Here is an 18,324-nt window from a genome sequence, read left to right as displayed (position 1 = left end):
CTGTTCCTCCAGGGCTGGCCCAAGGTAATATGGGGCCTTGACAGAACCCCCCTCTCTCCGGAACCCGTCCTACTAAGAACCTCAGCATTAATAACATGTTTTTTTAAAAAAAGTAAGTAGATGGTGACAGTTGATTCTTACCTTGCTTTCCATGGTTGAATTCACTTCAAAACCAATTGATGTCACTTCCACTAAATGGCTTTTATGGAATTTTAGTCTGTTTGAAGGCAAAAAGGAAACATTCTAACAGGCTGGAAAGTTAGTACTGGAACATGTCTAAATGTCCCAGTACTGAGACTAACATGTATAATGTTAGTCCCAGTACTAACATTATACATGTTAGTAACATGTATAACATTATACATGTTAGTACTAGGACTCTTCTTTAATATGAAGAAAATATCAAATCAGAAAAATAGTTTCAACAGATTCAATTGCGTATTAAAATAGGGTTTAGTACAGTCAATCAACTTATTGAAGAAAAACAACAGGAAATATATATTTTACAGTTTAAACTTCAAGTCTATTACACTGCTCTGCGGACACAATGGAATTGAGTCACCAAAATGATGTAAAGTACAAAATATTTAAAATGCATTTCATTTATATTTGAATGATGGCAAACATCTAAATGCATAATTAAAATACGTTGTTGTAAATATTTGGCACATTTTAGAAAAAAATCATTCTAAGCAAAACATGAGGACATGGAATGTTGCCACACAAAAAGAATCACTCATTTATCTTCCAAACAGATAACAGGTTATTCAGGTTATTCAGGTTATTTAGGTTATTCAGCTGCGCATGACCAACCATACCCCCCAACATCACCAATATGTAGAATCTGTTTATGCAAAGCGTCAGCAAACATGAAAGTCTCTGCAAGGGAGACGTTAGATTCTGAGCTGAAAAATAAATAGAAGGGGGGGAAAAATGGTAGATACAAAAAATATGAGTTGATTTTCTTCTAAAGAATACCAAACTTCAGTTTGTACCTCTCATTTCTAAGCTACACACACTGGAGTGTTTCTAACTTCCACCCTACAAGGCATTGCGTTCATTTTCAGAATAAAAACATAAGCTGAAGCGTAAAATATAATTTCTTTACAGATGAAATACAACAAAATCAACGCTGATATTCCCGTCTCTCTCTCTCGCTCTCCGTCTTTTCTTCTTTTTTTTTATTGCAGCGTTTATTTCCTGTTAAAGAGTTACCAGCCGCTCGGTGGACATCCCTCCATGTGGGCGTGTTTGAGCTGTAATGCTGAAGTGCAATATTAACTCAGGTCTCACACGCTTACTATAACTCAAGGGTTTTTTTTGTTTTATTTATTTTTTATTTTAACCAGCAACACATCTGCCTTATTGTGTCCACGTCTGTAATCAGAGAGTACTTCGCTTTTTCTGGAAGGCGAAGAGAAAACGTTGACAGTGGTTCGACTGGGAATCAAAAGCCAGTTCAGGATGTGGTAAATATACTGTTTTACTGAGATCCTCTAACTGCTGCATCTGTGTGTTTGTCTTTTTTTTTTATTTTTTATATATATCATTTTCTGGTAGTGAAATAATTTGATTGCTCTTTCTGCTTCTTGCTCGTTCTAAGGTCTGCGCCTCTCAAATCTAGTTGTGGTGACAGAAAAGAGGCAGCAGATTGATGCGAACTCATCACTGAAGTGTTGAATTCTGTCATCTTTTCGAACGGCTTGGGTTTGCACATTTTCAATATTTGTTACCTTGCTTGGAATGCTCCCATTTACCTATTCAGGTAAAACAATGGGGACTGACCCAAGTGCCTTAGTTTGGCAATCATCAGCTCACTACATCTAACAATAAGATGTTTGACTTAATATAAGGAGAAAAGTTTATTTCCATTCCTTTTTTGTGTGACTACACCATGTTCATAAACAATGCAGGTTTGTATGAGAAAGAACATTAAAACCATAAACAGCTGCAGGGCCCATAAAGGGAAAGCAGTGAATGCCAGTCAGCAGTAATCGGTAACCTTTGAGAACACTTGCAGATCTGCGGGTTATAAAAACCGTCTTCCTGCTTCTGTCCAAAACGGTTCAGATGAATCCACCCACACGGTTGTCTTCCAGTCTAAAGCAACCACTTCCGGTTTTCACCAACATGGCGAGCGGCGCGCGAACGACTTTTGCCTCTCGCGCTACTTTTCTGCCTTAGTTTAGATTAGAAACGGGAATTTCAATTTTCTCCCACACATTCAGATGAAACCCCACAGTCTGTCCTTGTGGGGTTTCGTCAGCTTGGCGATTTACTTGATCTTGTTTTTGGTTTTTCTGAACCCTGACCAAAATGTACCAAAATGTCTCTTGCGTTTGATGGCACGCGAGATTAAACCAATCACTCGGCAGCCTACCCTGACATGTGATTGGTCGTTGTGATGCAGTTCCCCTCCAAAACAGTTGGTGGCAGCAGTGATATATGCTTACACTTCATATATTTTAAAAATATCGCCATACATTTATTCAGTTTAAGAAAATACACTCTATCTTTAGTGAATTCTTTTGGAAAATGCAGATGTTGTGACTCAGGCGATGATCAGTCATTGACCACCCCCATACGGAAACTGGTTTCTGGGCGATAAAAATGTCTTTTCTTTCTCCTTAGAATTCATTGATATGTTGATCACTGAAACTGTCCTGATTGTTTACCATCTGCCAGACTTAAAAAGGATCTGCTGTTTGGCTAGCTGTGAACCTAAGCTGTAGGAGCCACCGGTTGATGGAAAAAACTAAAAGAAGAAAACCGTGTCTAACCATCCAACTGGATGCCACTGACAGGCCGACATCAATATTTGATAAAGGCGAGAAGCAGCATGATATGTGGGGCTGCTGCATCTCCCTTTATGGTTACTGATTGCTCAGAGGGAGAACAAACACGGCCTTTGAGGATGAGGATCCCAGACCGAGATGAGGGATGTTGCACTCCGGGAGGCGCAGCAGCCAGCTGGATTAGCCGTAACGAGCCGAGGTGTTGCGAGCTACGCTGATGCCGAGTCTCACTAGAAAGGCAATGAGTCATAAGCCCCACGTAGTGGCCAAATAAAAGGCACCTGGGCCTTTGTTCACTCCACTCAAAAGTTTCAGTGAAGTGTTGCAACAGTCGCAAAAAATAAAGGGTTACATGAGGGCCATGTGGGTTTCATGAGATGCAGGCATCAAACGTCCGCATAAGTTCCTCCAACAGCCACTTCAGGGAAAATGTTAGTCAGGTAAGAAAAAAGAAAAACTATGTTGGGTGAAACATGTTTCCATGAATATGGAGCAGGAAACAAAACCACACCTGTGTGCCCGGATGAAATGATCTAAACTGAGCCAACGTACTGGAGCTCTTTAAAAAATGTTGTTTTATTAATCTTTTAGGAAAAGAGTTTATTATTATTATTTTTTTTTGTCCTCCAAACAATCCATCTTTGTACCAGGAGCCTTGTAAACGTATCTGAATTTTGCTTAAACTTTTTCACATTATTTCAACATCTTCCTTCTTCCGACCAACACAAAGTGGTATATAATTATGAAGCGAAAGGCAAAACCATACATGATATTTGTGGAGAGTTTTTCTTCTTTACAAATAACATTTCAAAACGTATGACATGAATTTATGTTCAGTCCCCCAGAGTCGATGCTTTGTAGCACTACCTGTACTGCAGTTTGTTGTAGGAAAGCCCAAACCAGATTTGATTGAAATGGAGAGCATGGGTCGTGCTATGGAGCCATGTATGGAGGCCTTGAGTCCTCGACGCGGCCGTCGCGGGTTCGATTCCCGGACCTTCCTAATGGAGACGTCGGGGCTGACTGCTCAAGTATAAACGCGTCTTGCTCTTTCTGACACTCTGCCTTAAGAAAGTCAGCGCGTTTCCTCTACTGGCCCAGTTTTATTGCGTCAAATTGCAAGGGCAAATTTCCTTTAAGTTATGTTTGATATGCAGCCTAAAACATTTCTATAACATCTAATGGCAGCCTATGTACTTGACTGTGCTATAAAATGTCGCTATGTGCCGAGGAAATACATAATACTGCCTCTTTAACATAATTCTTGTTTTTATGGTAGTCACTGCTGTTTCTTCGGCGCTCCCTTCAGGCCACAGCGAGTTTCTTCTCTACGAGCTAACAAAAATGCACGGAGCTTCGCAGCTGCAACGTTTTGAGTAACCGCATCATTTTTATTACGCGCATTGATCAGCGTGGCTCTGATCTCAGTTTGCCTTTGTTTTATTTTGTTTAGTTTTTTTTTTTTTTTCCAGTCTTGCTTTTGCACAAAAAAACTCATGTACAGTTGGATGCATGCAGCTGGCCCGTGTCAAAGCATCTTTGAGGAATTGACACTTTCCAACAGAAGCCTCTCTGTCCACTCCCACCCAGTCTCTCTCTCTCTCTCTCTCTTTCTCTCTCTCATATTTCAAAATGTAGATGTCTCATGATTTGCGGCCCCCCAGCCCTTCTACCCGCTGATAAAGCAGCATAAAACGGGGAGGAGCTCTCTGATCGTGGGGCTCCTCCTTCCAGTTCTCTCCGTTTTCTTCCACTTGTCCCCCCTCCCTCCCCGTCACCTCTCACACCCCCCTTCAAGCACTCGTCTCCACCTCCACCTTCTCCTAGCAGCCTGGTGTGTCAAGAAGAGAGATGAAAAATCTGTAAAAAAAAACAAACAAAAAAACAGAGGCGAGTAGGGGTTGGCTTTTTTTTTTCTAGTTTCTTGGTATCGGAACAGGCGTCACGGCGGGTGCAGGGGGCAGCGCGAGGAGTACGGAAAGGAGGAGGCGACAGCGGAGCGTAAACACGACAGAAAACGGGCGAATAGAGCGGCAGACAGCGGTGAGCCCCCACCACCACCACCACCACCACCGACACCATCACCTTCTCATCTCCATCCCGTTCGTTTGTTACGCTGTTTGACTCGGTGGCTCCGCTCGCGAGAGTAGCTCCTCGTTAGCTCCGGGTTTCTGCGGAATAAACATCGGAGGCAGAAATAAGGAGGCTGTGCGCGAGCGCCAGCGGCGGCGGCGGAACTAACCGACGGGATTCCCGGCGAGATCAGGACGCTTCCGCGGATAAAACCCCGGAGAGGAGAGTCGGGAGAGGCAAAGAAGATTGTAGCTGCTGAGCAGGAGCGGAGCGGAGACCCCCCCCAGCCCCCCGCAGCCTTCCACCGACCCCCCGGTTCTTCCCTCCGAGTCTCCAGCATCACCAATGCGATGGCATAGCGGCTCCTGCAGCAAAACCGAAAGGCTCGAGTCAGATCGGCGCTGCTCGTCTCCACCATGAACCTCTGAAAAGACATCCGACACGGGCACAGATGGGTAAGAGGAGATGCTCTCCTTATGACTGTTTTTTAATAGGAGTGTTCAGACGGGGTGGGGGTGTGTGGATGTGGATAAGGACTGCTTTTGGTGTTAGTCTGTTAGTCCTGAATTGAACAGGGTGCATAACGTGTTTATGATGCTGATGGGAGTTGTACCAGTCCAATGTAGTGGAACATGGATAGAAGTAACCACAAGCTTTTAGAGCTCGTTGCAGGGTTTATGGCTCCCGTTTAAAATCATCTGCTGGGTTTAGTTTTGTGCAGATGTGAAGCCGGTGAGAAACATAAGCAACTGCTATAAGACCTCCAGGCCAGCAGGGGGCCCTCGGGATGTCCCAGAAACTCCATAAATGGCGTGGTCTATTTTTATGCTTAGAAAAACAACATGGCCATCATGCAGTTCAGGATTGCTTCCTATAAAACAAAAATACATTTGCTGGTATAACATATTTATTAACCCCCTCCAGTGGTTTGTATGTTATTAAACTAGAGGCTACAAAAAGGTATACCCTCTATTTATGAACTGGTTCATTCAGCGTTTGAAGGCAGCTGATATTAGTCAGCACTCTGGTTTCCAATTGACCAATTCGAATGGACTCATTCCTCTAGCTATCATAAACAAACTTAACAGCCAGAAAGGATTATCAGGCTAGCAGGTGACCCCTAAGAGCACTTCTCTTCTCTGTTAATAAAGGTGATATGATATGCAGCATTCTATATGTACTCGTAAATCAGGTTTTCCGAATACAACAAGAACGCGTCTCCGAACTCGGAATTCTACTTGGAAAAGTGGGAGAAAGACGGGCCTCTGCACGTATAAAACACAGTGAAAGTAAAATCCTTTGAAGTTGTTGTGTACGATATATCAGCACATCGGTATCGGCTAATGTCTGATAAAATCGGACCGATATTAACAGATATTTATTTCCATGTTGTTCTGGAAGGGAAAGGGAAAAGATTGGTCATTTGGTATTTGTTTGGTCATGTGACAGCGACAGTGATGAAGTGCAGGGGTGTGGTCAGTTTTTTCAAAGTTTTGAAAAGGTAGTAATTATATATACATATGTATACATGCGATGACAGTAATATTATCGGATATGGACATCTGCCCAAATCTTAATATTGCTGCATTCCTTAATTAAAGATATAAAGTGAACATACATTGTGATGCTAGTAATTAGCTTCACAACAATTACCAAATACAAGTGTTTTCCGACTTGCAACCGGTACACGCTCAAGACGGGTGTGATCTCATCCAGTAGGGGGCGCCAAAAAACGTTTGACTTATTGTGAAAAATATAGGTCTCCAACAAAATTCATTTGTAATCCGATTTAGAAAAGAAAGTAGCTTAACTTTAAATTTGCTGTTACATTTTCTGGGGAATTTTTAGTTCTTAGAATGATTTCAAAATATATTTGTATATTTATATACATCAAAAGCCACTGAAACATTTTTAAAAAGCCAAAAATGTGTCTTGAAAATGACAGAGAAGTGCAAAAATACTTTTTTTCAGACATCTCACTGGAAATACACAGCATAAAGCATGTCTTTAAAAAAAAATATTTAAAGTGAGGGTTTTGGAAGCACAGACTGTGAGGTCAAAAGGTCACAGCCCTGTCTAAAATTGTCATCTGTTTCACACTTCCAAATGTGAAACAGCTATAAAACATAAATTGAGTACAACGCATCAAATATGGAAACAACCCTGTTTTAAAATCAATTCCAAGCGTTTTGGTGCATTAATACTGGAACTAGTTTGTAGTGCGCTTCCTGTTTTCCCACACAAACACAAAACACAACAGCATTGATACAACACTCCTCATCTGTCTGTGCTCCGTCCTCCTTCCCAGAGGAAAAACCAATGCCAACCATCACCTCCCAAACGTTTGAAACTCTCTGCCCCTGGCGGTCGTCTCCCAAATGTGCCGGCTGCAAGCCAAGCTGACAGATTCTATTTTCATCTTGCAGATAGTCAACTGAAACCTAAACTCAGGGCCGCTATACCGCCACCACGCTGAATCTCATTTCTAATTTCCTGTGAGAGGAGGCTCCGGCTCCCCGGCCGGCGCTAAGGGGGTCAGGTATTGATCTTTGGGGAGCGCGCGTACATGTGAGATTGAACTCGCCGGCCTCCGTTGGACAGTTGGGTGGAATCTTTGCTCTAATAAACGAGGAGGTGTGGGGAAGGCTGAAGGGAGTCGGACAGAAGACTTTCACTGTGTAGGAACGACGCTGGACAAATCTTTCCGTGGAGCGTTCGTGTGTTTCACTTTTTGTTTCTCGTGGTAGTTACCACCAAGTATCGTTATTATTCAGCAGTAACTGTAAAACGGGCCGAGCTGTACGACAGTCTGAGCCGCAGTAAAACCTGACCGCCCCTGGGTGTAATTGTGTGCACTGGGACTTCACTAATAAGCAGGTTCCTTGTGCTTTCAGCAGCAACACATTGGTCAAAATGTATGAAAATGTCATTGTTCTGCTTTCTATCTTTTTTTGGTACAACAGCAGCTGTGATGTCAAATAGAAGATAAAATAGCAAACTAAAGAGGAGTCTTTTCCAACACCAACCTGACGACTCAGATTTGATGTAATTTCTTTGACTGATGTCGTAGCTTAGAATCCACTTGAATATGAAGGAATCAAAACACACACAAAGTGTCCGATCAATTAATCGGAGCGATTCATTGGTCCGATTTTCATTAATGAAGAGATCGGCGATCAGACGATACGATACTTGTGATCTAAGTTCATCTACCTTTGCTAAGCTATATTTAGTGACTGTTCAGACAAAAATATTGGTATTGGGCCAACATCAAAATCGGCAGGTTGGGCTTTTTAAAGCACGATGATCGGCCAGAAAACAGCAATCGGTTCACTCTTCATATATGCCATCTGTTGATGTGCTTATTGATAGATTAGTGGGAAAGTCGTATTTGACGTGCTGTCGCAATAAACGATTAATTGTATGATAAATTTTATCGATCTCAATAATTTCCAGTTGAGTGGTTTATCGTTTTTGTCTTTTCTTTCTCACTACCAAAAACTGGATGGCAAAAGTCTTCAGTCTGTTGCATTTGTCTCAACTTTACAGAGAGTTCATAATTCATTTTATTTGTTGTTTCTATTTATTTATTTTGAATATTTAAAGTGTCTTCCAGTTCCAATGTTCAATGTTCATTAGATCTTAAGGTTTATTGGCCTTTAACAATGTGTTCTTGCATTATTATGCCCTCACCATTACATTACTTGAAAATAGTCTCAAAACAACAATGTCATAAGTTATCACAATAACTTCAAGGACAATTCATCGTCCAGTAACATTTGTTATCGTGTCAGGCCTTACTGATAACCAATCAAGTAGAGATATGCTGATTCTGAATAGATAAACTGACCTGACACTGGTTCACAACAAGCAACAGAGAATGACGAAAGAAAAAAGTAAGTAGAAGATGCCAAACAATGAGCACAGCTGTAATCTTACCTCACAGATGTTGCGGAGAACTCCTTGATGGCCTTTTCTCTTCATGGTGAAGAGAAATGCAGATGTGCAAAGACTGAGTGAAGAGCCTTTTCACATGTGCAAAAGGGTACAGCACATTTGATAGGAAGGAACGAGTTGGATTTGGGGTTTTTAAGAAAACTGAAAGCAAATGACTGTGTAGGACAGCTTGAAGATACGAGTCATAAATAGATTGAAAGGAAGAATGCTATTTAGATGTCGGAAGGACAAAGAAAAAGACTCCAAAACCATGTAGACTCAGGAAACCCACCTGAGCCGCCCTGCTGAAGCTCACTTCCTGTGTCAGATTTGATTCAGAACAGACTCGATGGATTTCTCTCACACTCTCCCAGCTTCACTTTCAGTTTGACGTATCGGCATGACTTGTAAATACACTTGCGTGGTAAGGACCTTCAGCGGAGACAATGGTCCATTATGTAGACGAAAGGAAGACGCGGCTGCACGAGGAAAGTACTTGAGAGAAAACCATGCTTCATATTACGGCTGCACAAATTAGGGAAGCCATCCATCTCCTTGCGTCTCCTGCTCTCGGTAACCATGCAACACTTTCTACCTCCGTGTGCTTTAGCTTCTCGGTTGCGGACATCTAGAGCCGAGGAAATATAATAGTCTGCTATTTATTGCAGCTCAAGCAGTCTTTTGTGCTATTGATATTGCACATGATCCAGATCAGTTCTCTTTATCCCGTTTTGTCAGAGAAATCAACTTTGTTTTTGTTGTTGCTTTCACAATTATTCTCCTGTCACTTTGATGGGAAAACTAATAATTTCAGCCCCCTAAAATGTCAAACGATTACTTAAAGGCAATGAAATGTAGACTGTCAGATCGTTTGTCCTCGATCACTTTTCCCATGACGGATAACAAAGCTGTTGGCCTTGAAGTCTGGGAAATGATCTGTGTCATTGTGTCTCAAAAGGTGAAGATCAGCCTCTTAATTAGACAACCTGCACTTCACAAAATGTCAGAACGTTTTGCTGTAGGACTAAACGTGAGAAGGATCCGTAAAAACGATTATTGAGTCCAGAAATTGGCCTGTTATCTCATCAGCCATCAGCGATATGAATCTTAGTTTGTGTCAGTAATGTCACGCCTTTCCCACTCCATCATCCTCCGTCCTTTTCATGCTCTCACACAGCTCTTGCATTATGTTGGGCCTTCCTTTCAGGGCCCGTGACTCAGGTTGCATTCTGACCCAAATGGCTTTTCTGGCACAAGGAGGAGTTGTCTGGGGGATATTGCCAGAGGTGATTAGCTTCCTGTTACGCCGTCCACGCTGTAAACCCTAAAAGTCAAAAGGTCTTCTCACTTCACCCTATTCTTTAAAACAAGCTAAAAAAAAATGGAATATTTTTCCAAGTTGCATATTGCGTGAAGGAAATGAGCACAACATGGCTTGTTGCTCTAGGCAGATGGAGGCAGACATCTGATATCATGTAGTGTGGAAGTGGCAGTGAATGAAGGCAAAGTGCAGGAGAGTCTGTTTTCCTTGGCCAAAGGAAATCTCCACAATCTTGTCAAGGGAGATACCTGGGAAGTAGTGCTTTTTGTTCTGAAGCGTTGGCGTGCGGCAAATGGAACACAAGCCAAATAGAAGAAAGGTTTGGCCCAGTATCCAATATTAAAATTATCATCATGGCTGACAACTGATATATTGGTATACATTCACAAACACAACCCAGCATTTATTCTCTGCTTTAGTTAAATACCCCACAATGCTGCCTCACTCTCGCCGTCACATGACTAAACCAACACCACTGACCTCGTCCCCTCTGCCTCCTGAAACACACAAGTAAACAGCAAGATGGAAACTTTTAGTTAGAAATTTACTGACATCGGCTGATGCGATACACGATACCGATATATTACAAAATTACTTGCGTTGGCTGATACCAGTATATTGAAAAATGGCTAACATCTAAGCAGGTCACAATGACAAATTTTGCTGAACTATATATTGTTCCACAAATTATTGCTATACACGATAATATTGTTGTTTTGACACCATTTTCAAATAATAAAATGATAATGGCATAACAATGCAAATACACCCTCTGATAAGCTGGATTTTCTAAATTATATTTAACACTGGAACTGGAAGACATTTTAAATATCCAAAATAATTCAACAAAACAACCAAATATAATAGAGAAAATAAAGAGTTTGAGTTTATTCATATGCAAATGAAAATGATCAAGCTCCTTTGTGAAAAGTTACGACCGACATTGATGTTAATGCGGAAATATCATGGATCCCTGTAAACTGGCACCATAAAAGGGATGATTTTAGTGTGTATAACTAATGTGTGTGACAACTATGTTATTTGTATCGTCGTAAATGTTATCTTAGCTCAAAATATATATGAAGTGAAATGTAAAAGTCTTAAGATAAGCAGAGGAAATGTGAACGTATTTCACAGAAACTGATGCAGATCATTGATTGTCTGCAGCTTTTTGATCATTTGACACTTTAAATTAACTCTAAACTCTGCCACTAATCTTAACAGTTCGTTTGAAGTTATGAGACGCAGTAGTGAGAATATTCCAGCTCATAATATGGACAATACCCCCATCAGTTTTTCTTTGAAACCAGATGACACCAAGTTTAATACAATTAACTGGAACAGATTTGACTTTTAATGCTTCTCTTGACTGTGAAATATTGAAGCGTTTTGTTTTTTTCCGTTGAGCAAAGCACATTGGCAGTTTTCAGTGACGGGCAACGGGTTGAAGTAGGGCGCTTCCTGTGTGTCATATTCTGACAAAAAGTTAGCCGTGTGGGTTTTGAGGGGTGAAACGGCACTCATGACCAACTTCCTGCAGCTCCACTGAAGTTGAACACTTTCTTTCTCAGTGTGTTACTGTAGATGATTTGTTCAGTTTTTCATATAAACTCTGCCTGCATGTAATAGTATTTTATTTTAGTTCCGCATCGTCTCTGTCTGCATGTTAACACTTGCTGGGTGGCGAAATTTTGATGATGTATAGACTACATATTCTATCTAAAATTGTTCAATGTAATTTAATCCGTAGATCACAGTTTTGCAAACTTCATGTCCAAATTCTAACATTTCTTTAGCCTTTAAAATGATCTAATCATATGGGTCGTTTTTGTAATTGCAAAGCACTACACCTTCCAGATAAAGCTTTACTTGTAAATGAGATGCTAGGCTAGTGTCAGCTAGCTTCATTTTTTTATTTTTTGAAATGAATTGTTGATAATTTGGTTAACATTCTGTTAGAAGTTCCATTTAATTCTATGGGTGTAAAACCTAGAATAAGGATAATCTCCTGCTTCACAAACTGACATGTTGTTTTGAACACTGTAATTATTGACCTCCAAGTCACGTCTGCACCTGCGCAGTTAACAAGTCACCCCGCTGTTAACTTAGCAAGTTTGCAGCTATATGTAGCAATTTCTCTGTCAACCCCCCCCAAAAAAACCCCGCTATTGTCTAAAATTGGAATTGGCAGGTCAGGTGTTTTAAAGATCTGTGATTGGCTGCTGGTAATTATTAATAACTTGTGTTATTATAGCAGCATTGCTGTGTTTAGGCCTCTGGGTTGATTCCCGGCTGTTTAAAGATGAGGACTGGTCCGGATTGTACAAGTGTTCAGAGGGACAAAGGATATTTCTTGCTGATAAAACAGCGTTACTACAAACAGGAATTATAAGAGTTATCTCTGTGGAGAATAGGGGAAAACACTTAGATAATCAGCGTTTGAGGATTTCGGGTCAATATTTCTTGTTTTTCCGCTGCGCTGCGTTTTGTTGGTGTTTTCCCGAATCTTCCGGCAGAGCAAATCTCTGTGCAGATCATTGCCACCATGTTGAGTAATCTCTCTCTGTCGCTGTTCAGAAGGGGTCATCTGAGGCTTTAGGATGTTCCTAACAGGTTACGTTCAGTTGAGCAGAGACTGCAGCTGTTGCTTGCTTAGGGAATTAGACCGTGCTCAACCTCTGATCTGGCATCCCTGGACACACACATCTACACACACACCGCTATCCTCCTTCCTAACACTCCTCTTGTGAGAAACTGACAAGCACACGTCTCTCTTGGCATAACGTTCTCATTTCACTTTACTTGGGTTCCTTACTTCCTCTGCCTACGCTTTGCATAAATGCACGTTGTGCCTCCGCCGCATACATGCATTGCAACTTTCCCTTCCCACACATTATGCGTTTCCCGTGTCGCGTTCGAAAACAGAACCGGGACGTACGAGGAGAATCTCTAAAAGGTACGGAACAGATTTGAGCGTTGAGAGCCCTCATTAAGTCGGTCGGAGAGCGGCGAAGGTTTCACGCGTGAACGGCGCACAGTTTTCCAGTCACTTACCTGCCGTCAGCCAACAAGCCGTGCAGATAAAAATATCACGTTAAAAGCCAGCGCCATTGTGTTCTGCTGTCACTGTGAAGGCCCACTTCCATCCGAGGCTGACTGAGCTCGGTTCCGGGAGAAGGCATGTGTGGTACACAACAGAGATAATATAACAGGTGTCACATGAGATATGCTTTAGATATTTACAGCTGTTGTCGTTTGACAGCAATTACACAAAACTGCGAGTGAGAGATCTCTGCAAAAAAAAAAAAAAAAGGATAAATGCGCGCGCATTACTCACCTAAAATCTCGATTCCGACAAGTGATCTCGCACGTGCGGATTTGCCGAACATCGACAGTGATTTTCATGGGCAGAAGTGGAAAATACAACCTCACTGTCAGTGCGAACCCAAGTCCAAGCGAACCGTCTGATCCTCATCTTAAATTTTCTCAGCTTTTACTGTCAGAGTGATATGGCACCAAGCTAGCTCTGTGAAATCAGTTCTTTAATGGGCAAAAAAAAACCCTAACAAATGTGATCATTTTAAAGTACCATTCCCAGAGAAACAAATAAGCCCATTCTTAAATTAGATTTTAGAGACTACAAGCCAAAAAAAAATGACAGCAGGCCCTCCCTTGAAACATCACCGGGGTTTTCTGCCGGTGTCACCATAACAAACCGTGACAGGTTTGTTTGAACGAGGCTACCATTCCCACCCACAAACGCTTCGCAAGCGGGGGCTTTTGAGAGCCTATACTGGCTATGAATAAATATGGCTTTCCAGGGTGGCAGGTAAAACTGAGGCTTATCTGTGCAGTGATGAAGAACACTCGTCGCAGCGCTGCTGTCTAAGCACGGCGATACGGAGCTGCTTTGCAACGTTTTTTTGGGTTTTTTTCATGTCACACCCCATTTTTGTCCATCTCTGCTTCTTAGTATTTTTAAGAATGTTTCTTTTTTTCCTTCTTCTTCCCACTGAGAGTGTTTGACTTTCCTTCCCTCTTCCCCGCTTTAGCACTCTCTTCAACAACACAGAGACGCGCCGTGTCTTGTGCCGCGGTCTCGCTGCCAAACTGTCTCAAGCGACCGGGTCGAAACAGAAGCCGTCTGTCCTTTAGGATCTGCTTCCCCCTGTTCCATTTCTGGCCCCTCCTCGGTATCTAGTTGCAGTCACGGAGACGGTGGGACACCTTGGGAGACCCACGGGCGAGTGGAAGTGCTTCTGACCTGTGCCTGACCCAGCATGTGTGGGGGTGTGTGTTGGCGTGTGTGTGTGTGTGTGTGTGTTCATAGAGGCTGTAATTGCAGAATGTATCTCTGCTGTAGAATTTATAGGAGGTGCCTGGTGCCAGTTGGAAATGCAGCTGAAGTCACGGCAGGGTCACCGATGAAAATGCGGATCTTTCGTGGGGGTGACGCAGATGGTGTGTTTGTGTGTGTGTGTGTGTGTTCCAAAAATAAAAGGCTTAATAAAAAACGTTAGAATTATTTTTTTCCAGTGTGCAGAGTAGGAGAAGTGTATGTGTTGCCCATGTCTGCGACTGCTAAAGCGTATTCCTGCGATTACTAGAATTGAATTATCTGAGTGAGGATGAATGTGCAGATATTATCCCTTAATTTAAAGGTTTTTTTGTCTTATCAAATGCTAGAGGTAGTCCGATGTATCCGTTAGCTGACAAATTAGGATGCCATTTTTAAAAAAGCAGCCACCTGCTTTGCTTAAAGGGGCAGTGTTATGTAAAATTGACATTTTTGAGCTCTACATCATATTTTAATGATATTCTTTAATCAAAAGCATCGCTGGAGTGTTGCTGTGATTCTTTCATGCATGTTTAAGAAAATCCTTCCGTGGCAACTGTTCAGCTGTTCAAAACGCTGGGTTACACCTAGCGCCGCCTTCAAGACGACGCTCCTCCTCTGAGCCTCACAGAACTCCCCTCCCCGCAAATCCCGCACTCAGCTCCTTCAGACTAGCCAGCAGCAATCAGCAAACAACTGAACATCTGCAGCACTGATAAAAATGTTAAAGGTTTAGTAGAGGAGTGATGTGATGACGTCCTGAAGGCGGAGGTTCAGTAAGAGCAGACATTTCTTAAAGAGACAGAGACCCAATTTAAAGGAGTCAAAGTACAAAGTCAAATTTCTTTTCATTTATTTGATATATATAGCATTTGTATGACAAGTGAAGTTAGCATAGTTACTTGACTGTTGTATTAAAATGACACTATGTGCCTGGGAAACACAAAGTACTGCCCCTTTAAGCGCACTAAGCCGCTGACAAAGGAGGCACGTTTGTGAGCAGAAGAGTTTCTGTCTGCTGTGTTCGACGGTAAAAGTACGAAGCATCACAGACTTAACACTCATGTTGTAATCCAGCAGGTAGACTGGATTACGAAGAAACTTTCTGACAGATATAGCTTAGTAAGCAGCAATTTCCAACCGCCAGATAGCTCAGATGTTATCTCCTCTGAGGAATCCCTCTCCTGTGGAGGTTGTGTGCGAAGGGAGCAGATGTGTAAACATAAATGTCTGCACTGCCTAATCTCTAAAGGCACAGACGGATAAATCCGCTTCTCAAATTTAAGCCCACTGGTTCATAAAACTGTGTCGTAATGTCAAACACATCAGCTTACGTTTGGCTCTTAATGATTCTGATAAGTTATTTAAGAAGCGATTACTGAGTGTGTTTAGTCATGTGTAGTGATAGGAAGGAAGTGTGTGTGCCTAAAGATAAAAGGGCCTGTCCAGCTACTTGTTAAAGAACCGCCACAATAAAAAAATAAAATAAAAGTAACACAAATTCCTTTTAATGGCTTTAAATTTTTTTAACGCAGATGCTTCTGTGCGTTCTCCTGCGCTGGAATTTGAAAGACTTCTTTCTGTATTTAACGCTTTCTTCCACCATTGCCCAAGCTTGGACAAAACAGCTCCTTGTTCTACGCTTCACTTCGTTCAGAGTGTCTGGGCTCTTAGCTATTGAGAAACGATTGCTTCCTGGAGGCGTGGACTCTGTTGAAGTTTTGAATTTTACCCAGGCGCTAACATTTGGCTGTGACATACGTAATGCGCTAATGCTTCTCTATGAAAACAATAAACAACCATCCTCCACTGCAAAGAAAGAAGTGGCAAGCCAAACCAAATGGCTGCTAACGTTGATTCAGTATTTGGAAGCGTGGCCACAACGGACTGAACCACTTTGTTCAGTTGCTACGACGAGAACGGGAGTCAAGGATTTGCTTAGACCAAACTCTCCACTTTGAATCACAATTTATTCTGTTAGTTTTAGCTTCCATACTTACTCCGCTCTTTTCTCATTAACTTTTTCTGTCAGTTCTGAACGCTTACAATGCTCTGGTTAGCATGATGCTAATGATGCTCAGGATAAATGTTGCTAGGATTTCTTTTTTTATTTGTTACTGATGATGATGATGATGCTGTTTCTGCTTCTGTGATTGTTGTTAATGTTTTGGTATACATATCATAATTGCTGGTTGACCTGACCATGTGGTGTTGGACAAGGAGGAGCTAAAAAGCGTTTTTAAGCTTTAATGTTACACAGAAATCCCTAAAATACGTACCAGAGATACTTTTGACGAGTGTCTACAACATTCAAGCTAAAAAAGGACTTTTTAAGAGAAGTTACTGCCCAAAGTGGAAGTTACAAATGTGAGTCATTGTTGCTAAAAAGAATTTCTTAATGTTCTTGTTAAGAATGGATGTAGAAATAGATTTTGTATCATCTGCTACCCGTACTGTATAACTTGCATCAATTTTCTTAGAAGAGATAGTAGAGCAAAGGGAGTAATTGTAGCAAATGCCCCGTAGGCCAAGGCAAACGCTGAGATAAGGTTAAGTTAGGAGGACAAGATTATGAGTCAGTCTGAGCAACAAAGCGGCACATTCACCGTTTACCCTTGTTGACGCAGGTTTGAGGCATTCATTTTTCATCTTCTGCTGGGTGAGATGTCTACGTCAGCGAGTAGGCTGCCATTGACCGTTTTGCGAGGGGAATGTAGAAATAGACAGGAAAGGAAGAGAGGCTGCTCACTACTTCCAGAAAGACACGGCCACCTGATCTCACAGTACCGCGCTCTGAAACGGTACGTATGTGTTGACGTGCTTTGTTTGTCCGCTCGCTATGCCGGATCTCCCTGGAATTCCTCCCACTTGATTACACTGTTTATTCTTTGCATATCCCCAAACTCCTGCCCACCAGCAGGCCGCAGCCAGGAGGAAACCCTCGACGGCAGCTTTCCACTGCCGACGTTACGCACACTCAGGGACCAGAGCCACAGAGCTGCTTCTGGAGTTTGACGTACGGATGTCACACTGCAGTATTTGAGTTAGAACAGGGATGTCTAGACGTTTTGTCATGTGGGCCAAAATTGTTGAGTTAAAAGTAGCGATGGGCCAAAATAAAAAAAAAAAGAGAAACTCAACCTCAAACTAGGCAAATGAAGTAGCCCCCATTTTTGGAATTTTTTTTATACATTTTTTTTTTTCTGAAATGGAAATAGTTATTGTAGTTCCAAGACTTAAAGGGAATTTTTATGATAATGTGTTAGAGCCATTGTAGACAGTAAAAAAATAAATAAATAAGTACATATCCACCAAAACAACTCAGAAATTTTCTAGAAAAATGTCAAAAATGTTCAACTTTTCAAACCCAGAAATGTTTTTTGTAGAAAATTTCTGAGATTAATCTAAAAATTTCAAAGTTTTATTTTCTTCTTCTATTTGCTTTTCTAATACGCTGTCGTAGAAAAACATCTAATTTTCAGTTTCTTTTGGGCTCGATTTAGCAAATCTATTTTCAGTAATAAGGATTTGGGTCAGTTTCTTTCAAAACATTTGCTAGATTTAACCAAGTTTAATAAATTAAATAAAAGTTGATTTGTGTGAATGAAAGTCGGCTTTTCAGTAAAAGTCTCTGAATAAACATGATTTCACCTTTTCTTAAAACTTGGTTATAAAAAGACAAACACGGGCCAAATTTGGATCACTTTTCAATTGCAGTTTGGGGGCCACACAAAATCAGTCCAAGGGCCACTAAGGATCCCGGGGCCGCACTTTGGACACCTCTGGGTTAAAAGTTAACTAAAAAAAAAATGAGGTAATGACGTAGATTCGCGACTTGCAAAAGCACTAGTGCCTCGAGAGTC

At 41.6% G+C, this 18,324-nt stretch overlaps 1 protein-coding gene across 5 annotated transcripts in view; it reads left to right on the top strand.

Annotated features, from left to right (window-relative positions):
• Nucleotides 1-1,254: 1,254 nt before the first annotated feature.
• The window catches only part of mgat3b (beta-1,4-mannosyl-glycoprotein 4-beta-N-acetylglucosaminyltransferase b), a 66,001-nt gene continuing 48,931 nt past the window's right edge, over nt 1,255-18,324 (top strand). For 2 of the 5 annotated variants that reach the window (XM_032564095.1, XM_032564088.1), the window contains exon 1: nt 4,560-5,323. Coding sequence is in view for 2 of the 5 variants with exons in the window: in XM_032564087.1 (XP_032419978.1) it covers nt 17,126-17,262 (137 nt within the window). In the remaining 3 variants the exon portion in view is untranslated. Of the gene's footprint in view, nt 1,470-4,559; nt 5,324-17,027; nt 17,263-18,324 lie in introns of those variants that run through there. The other 3 variants (XM_032564093.1, XM_032564087.1, XM_032564094.1) reach the window with 3 other exon arrangements.

This window comes from Xiphophorus hellerii, chromosome 5, assembly GCF_003331165.1.
Source record: "Xiphophorus hellerii strain 12219 chromosome 5, Xiphophorus_hellerii-4.1, whole genome shotgun sequence".
Classification (NCBI taxonomy): domain Eukaryota; kingdom Metazoa; phylum Chordata; class Actinopteri; order Cyprinodontiformes; family Poeciliidae; genus Xiphophorus; species Xiphophorus hellerii.
This window is presented reverse-complemented; position numbering and strand designations above follow the sequence as displayed.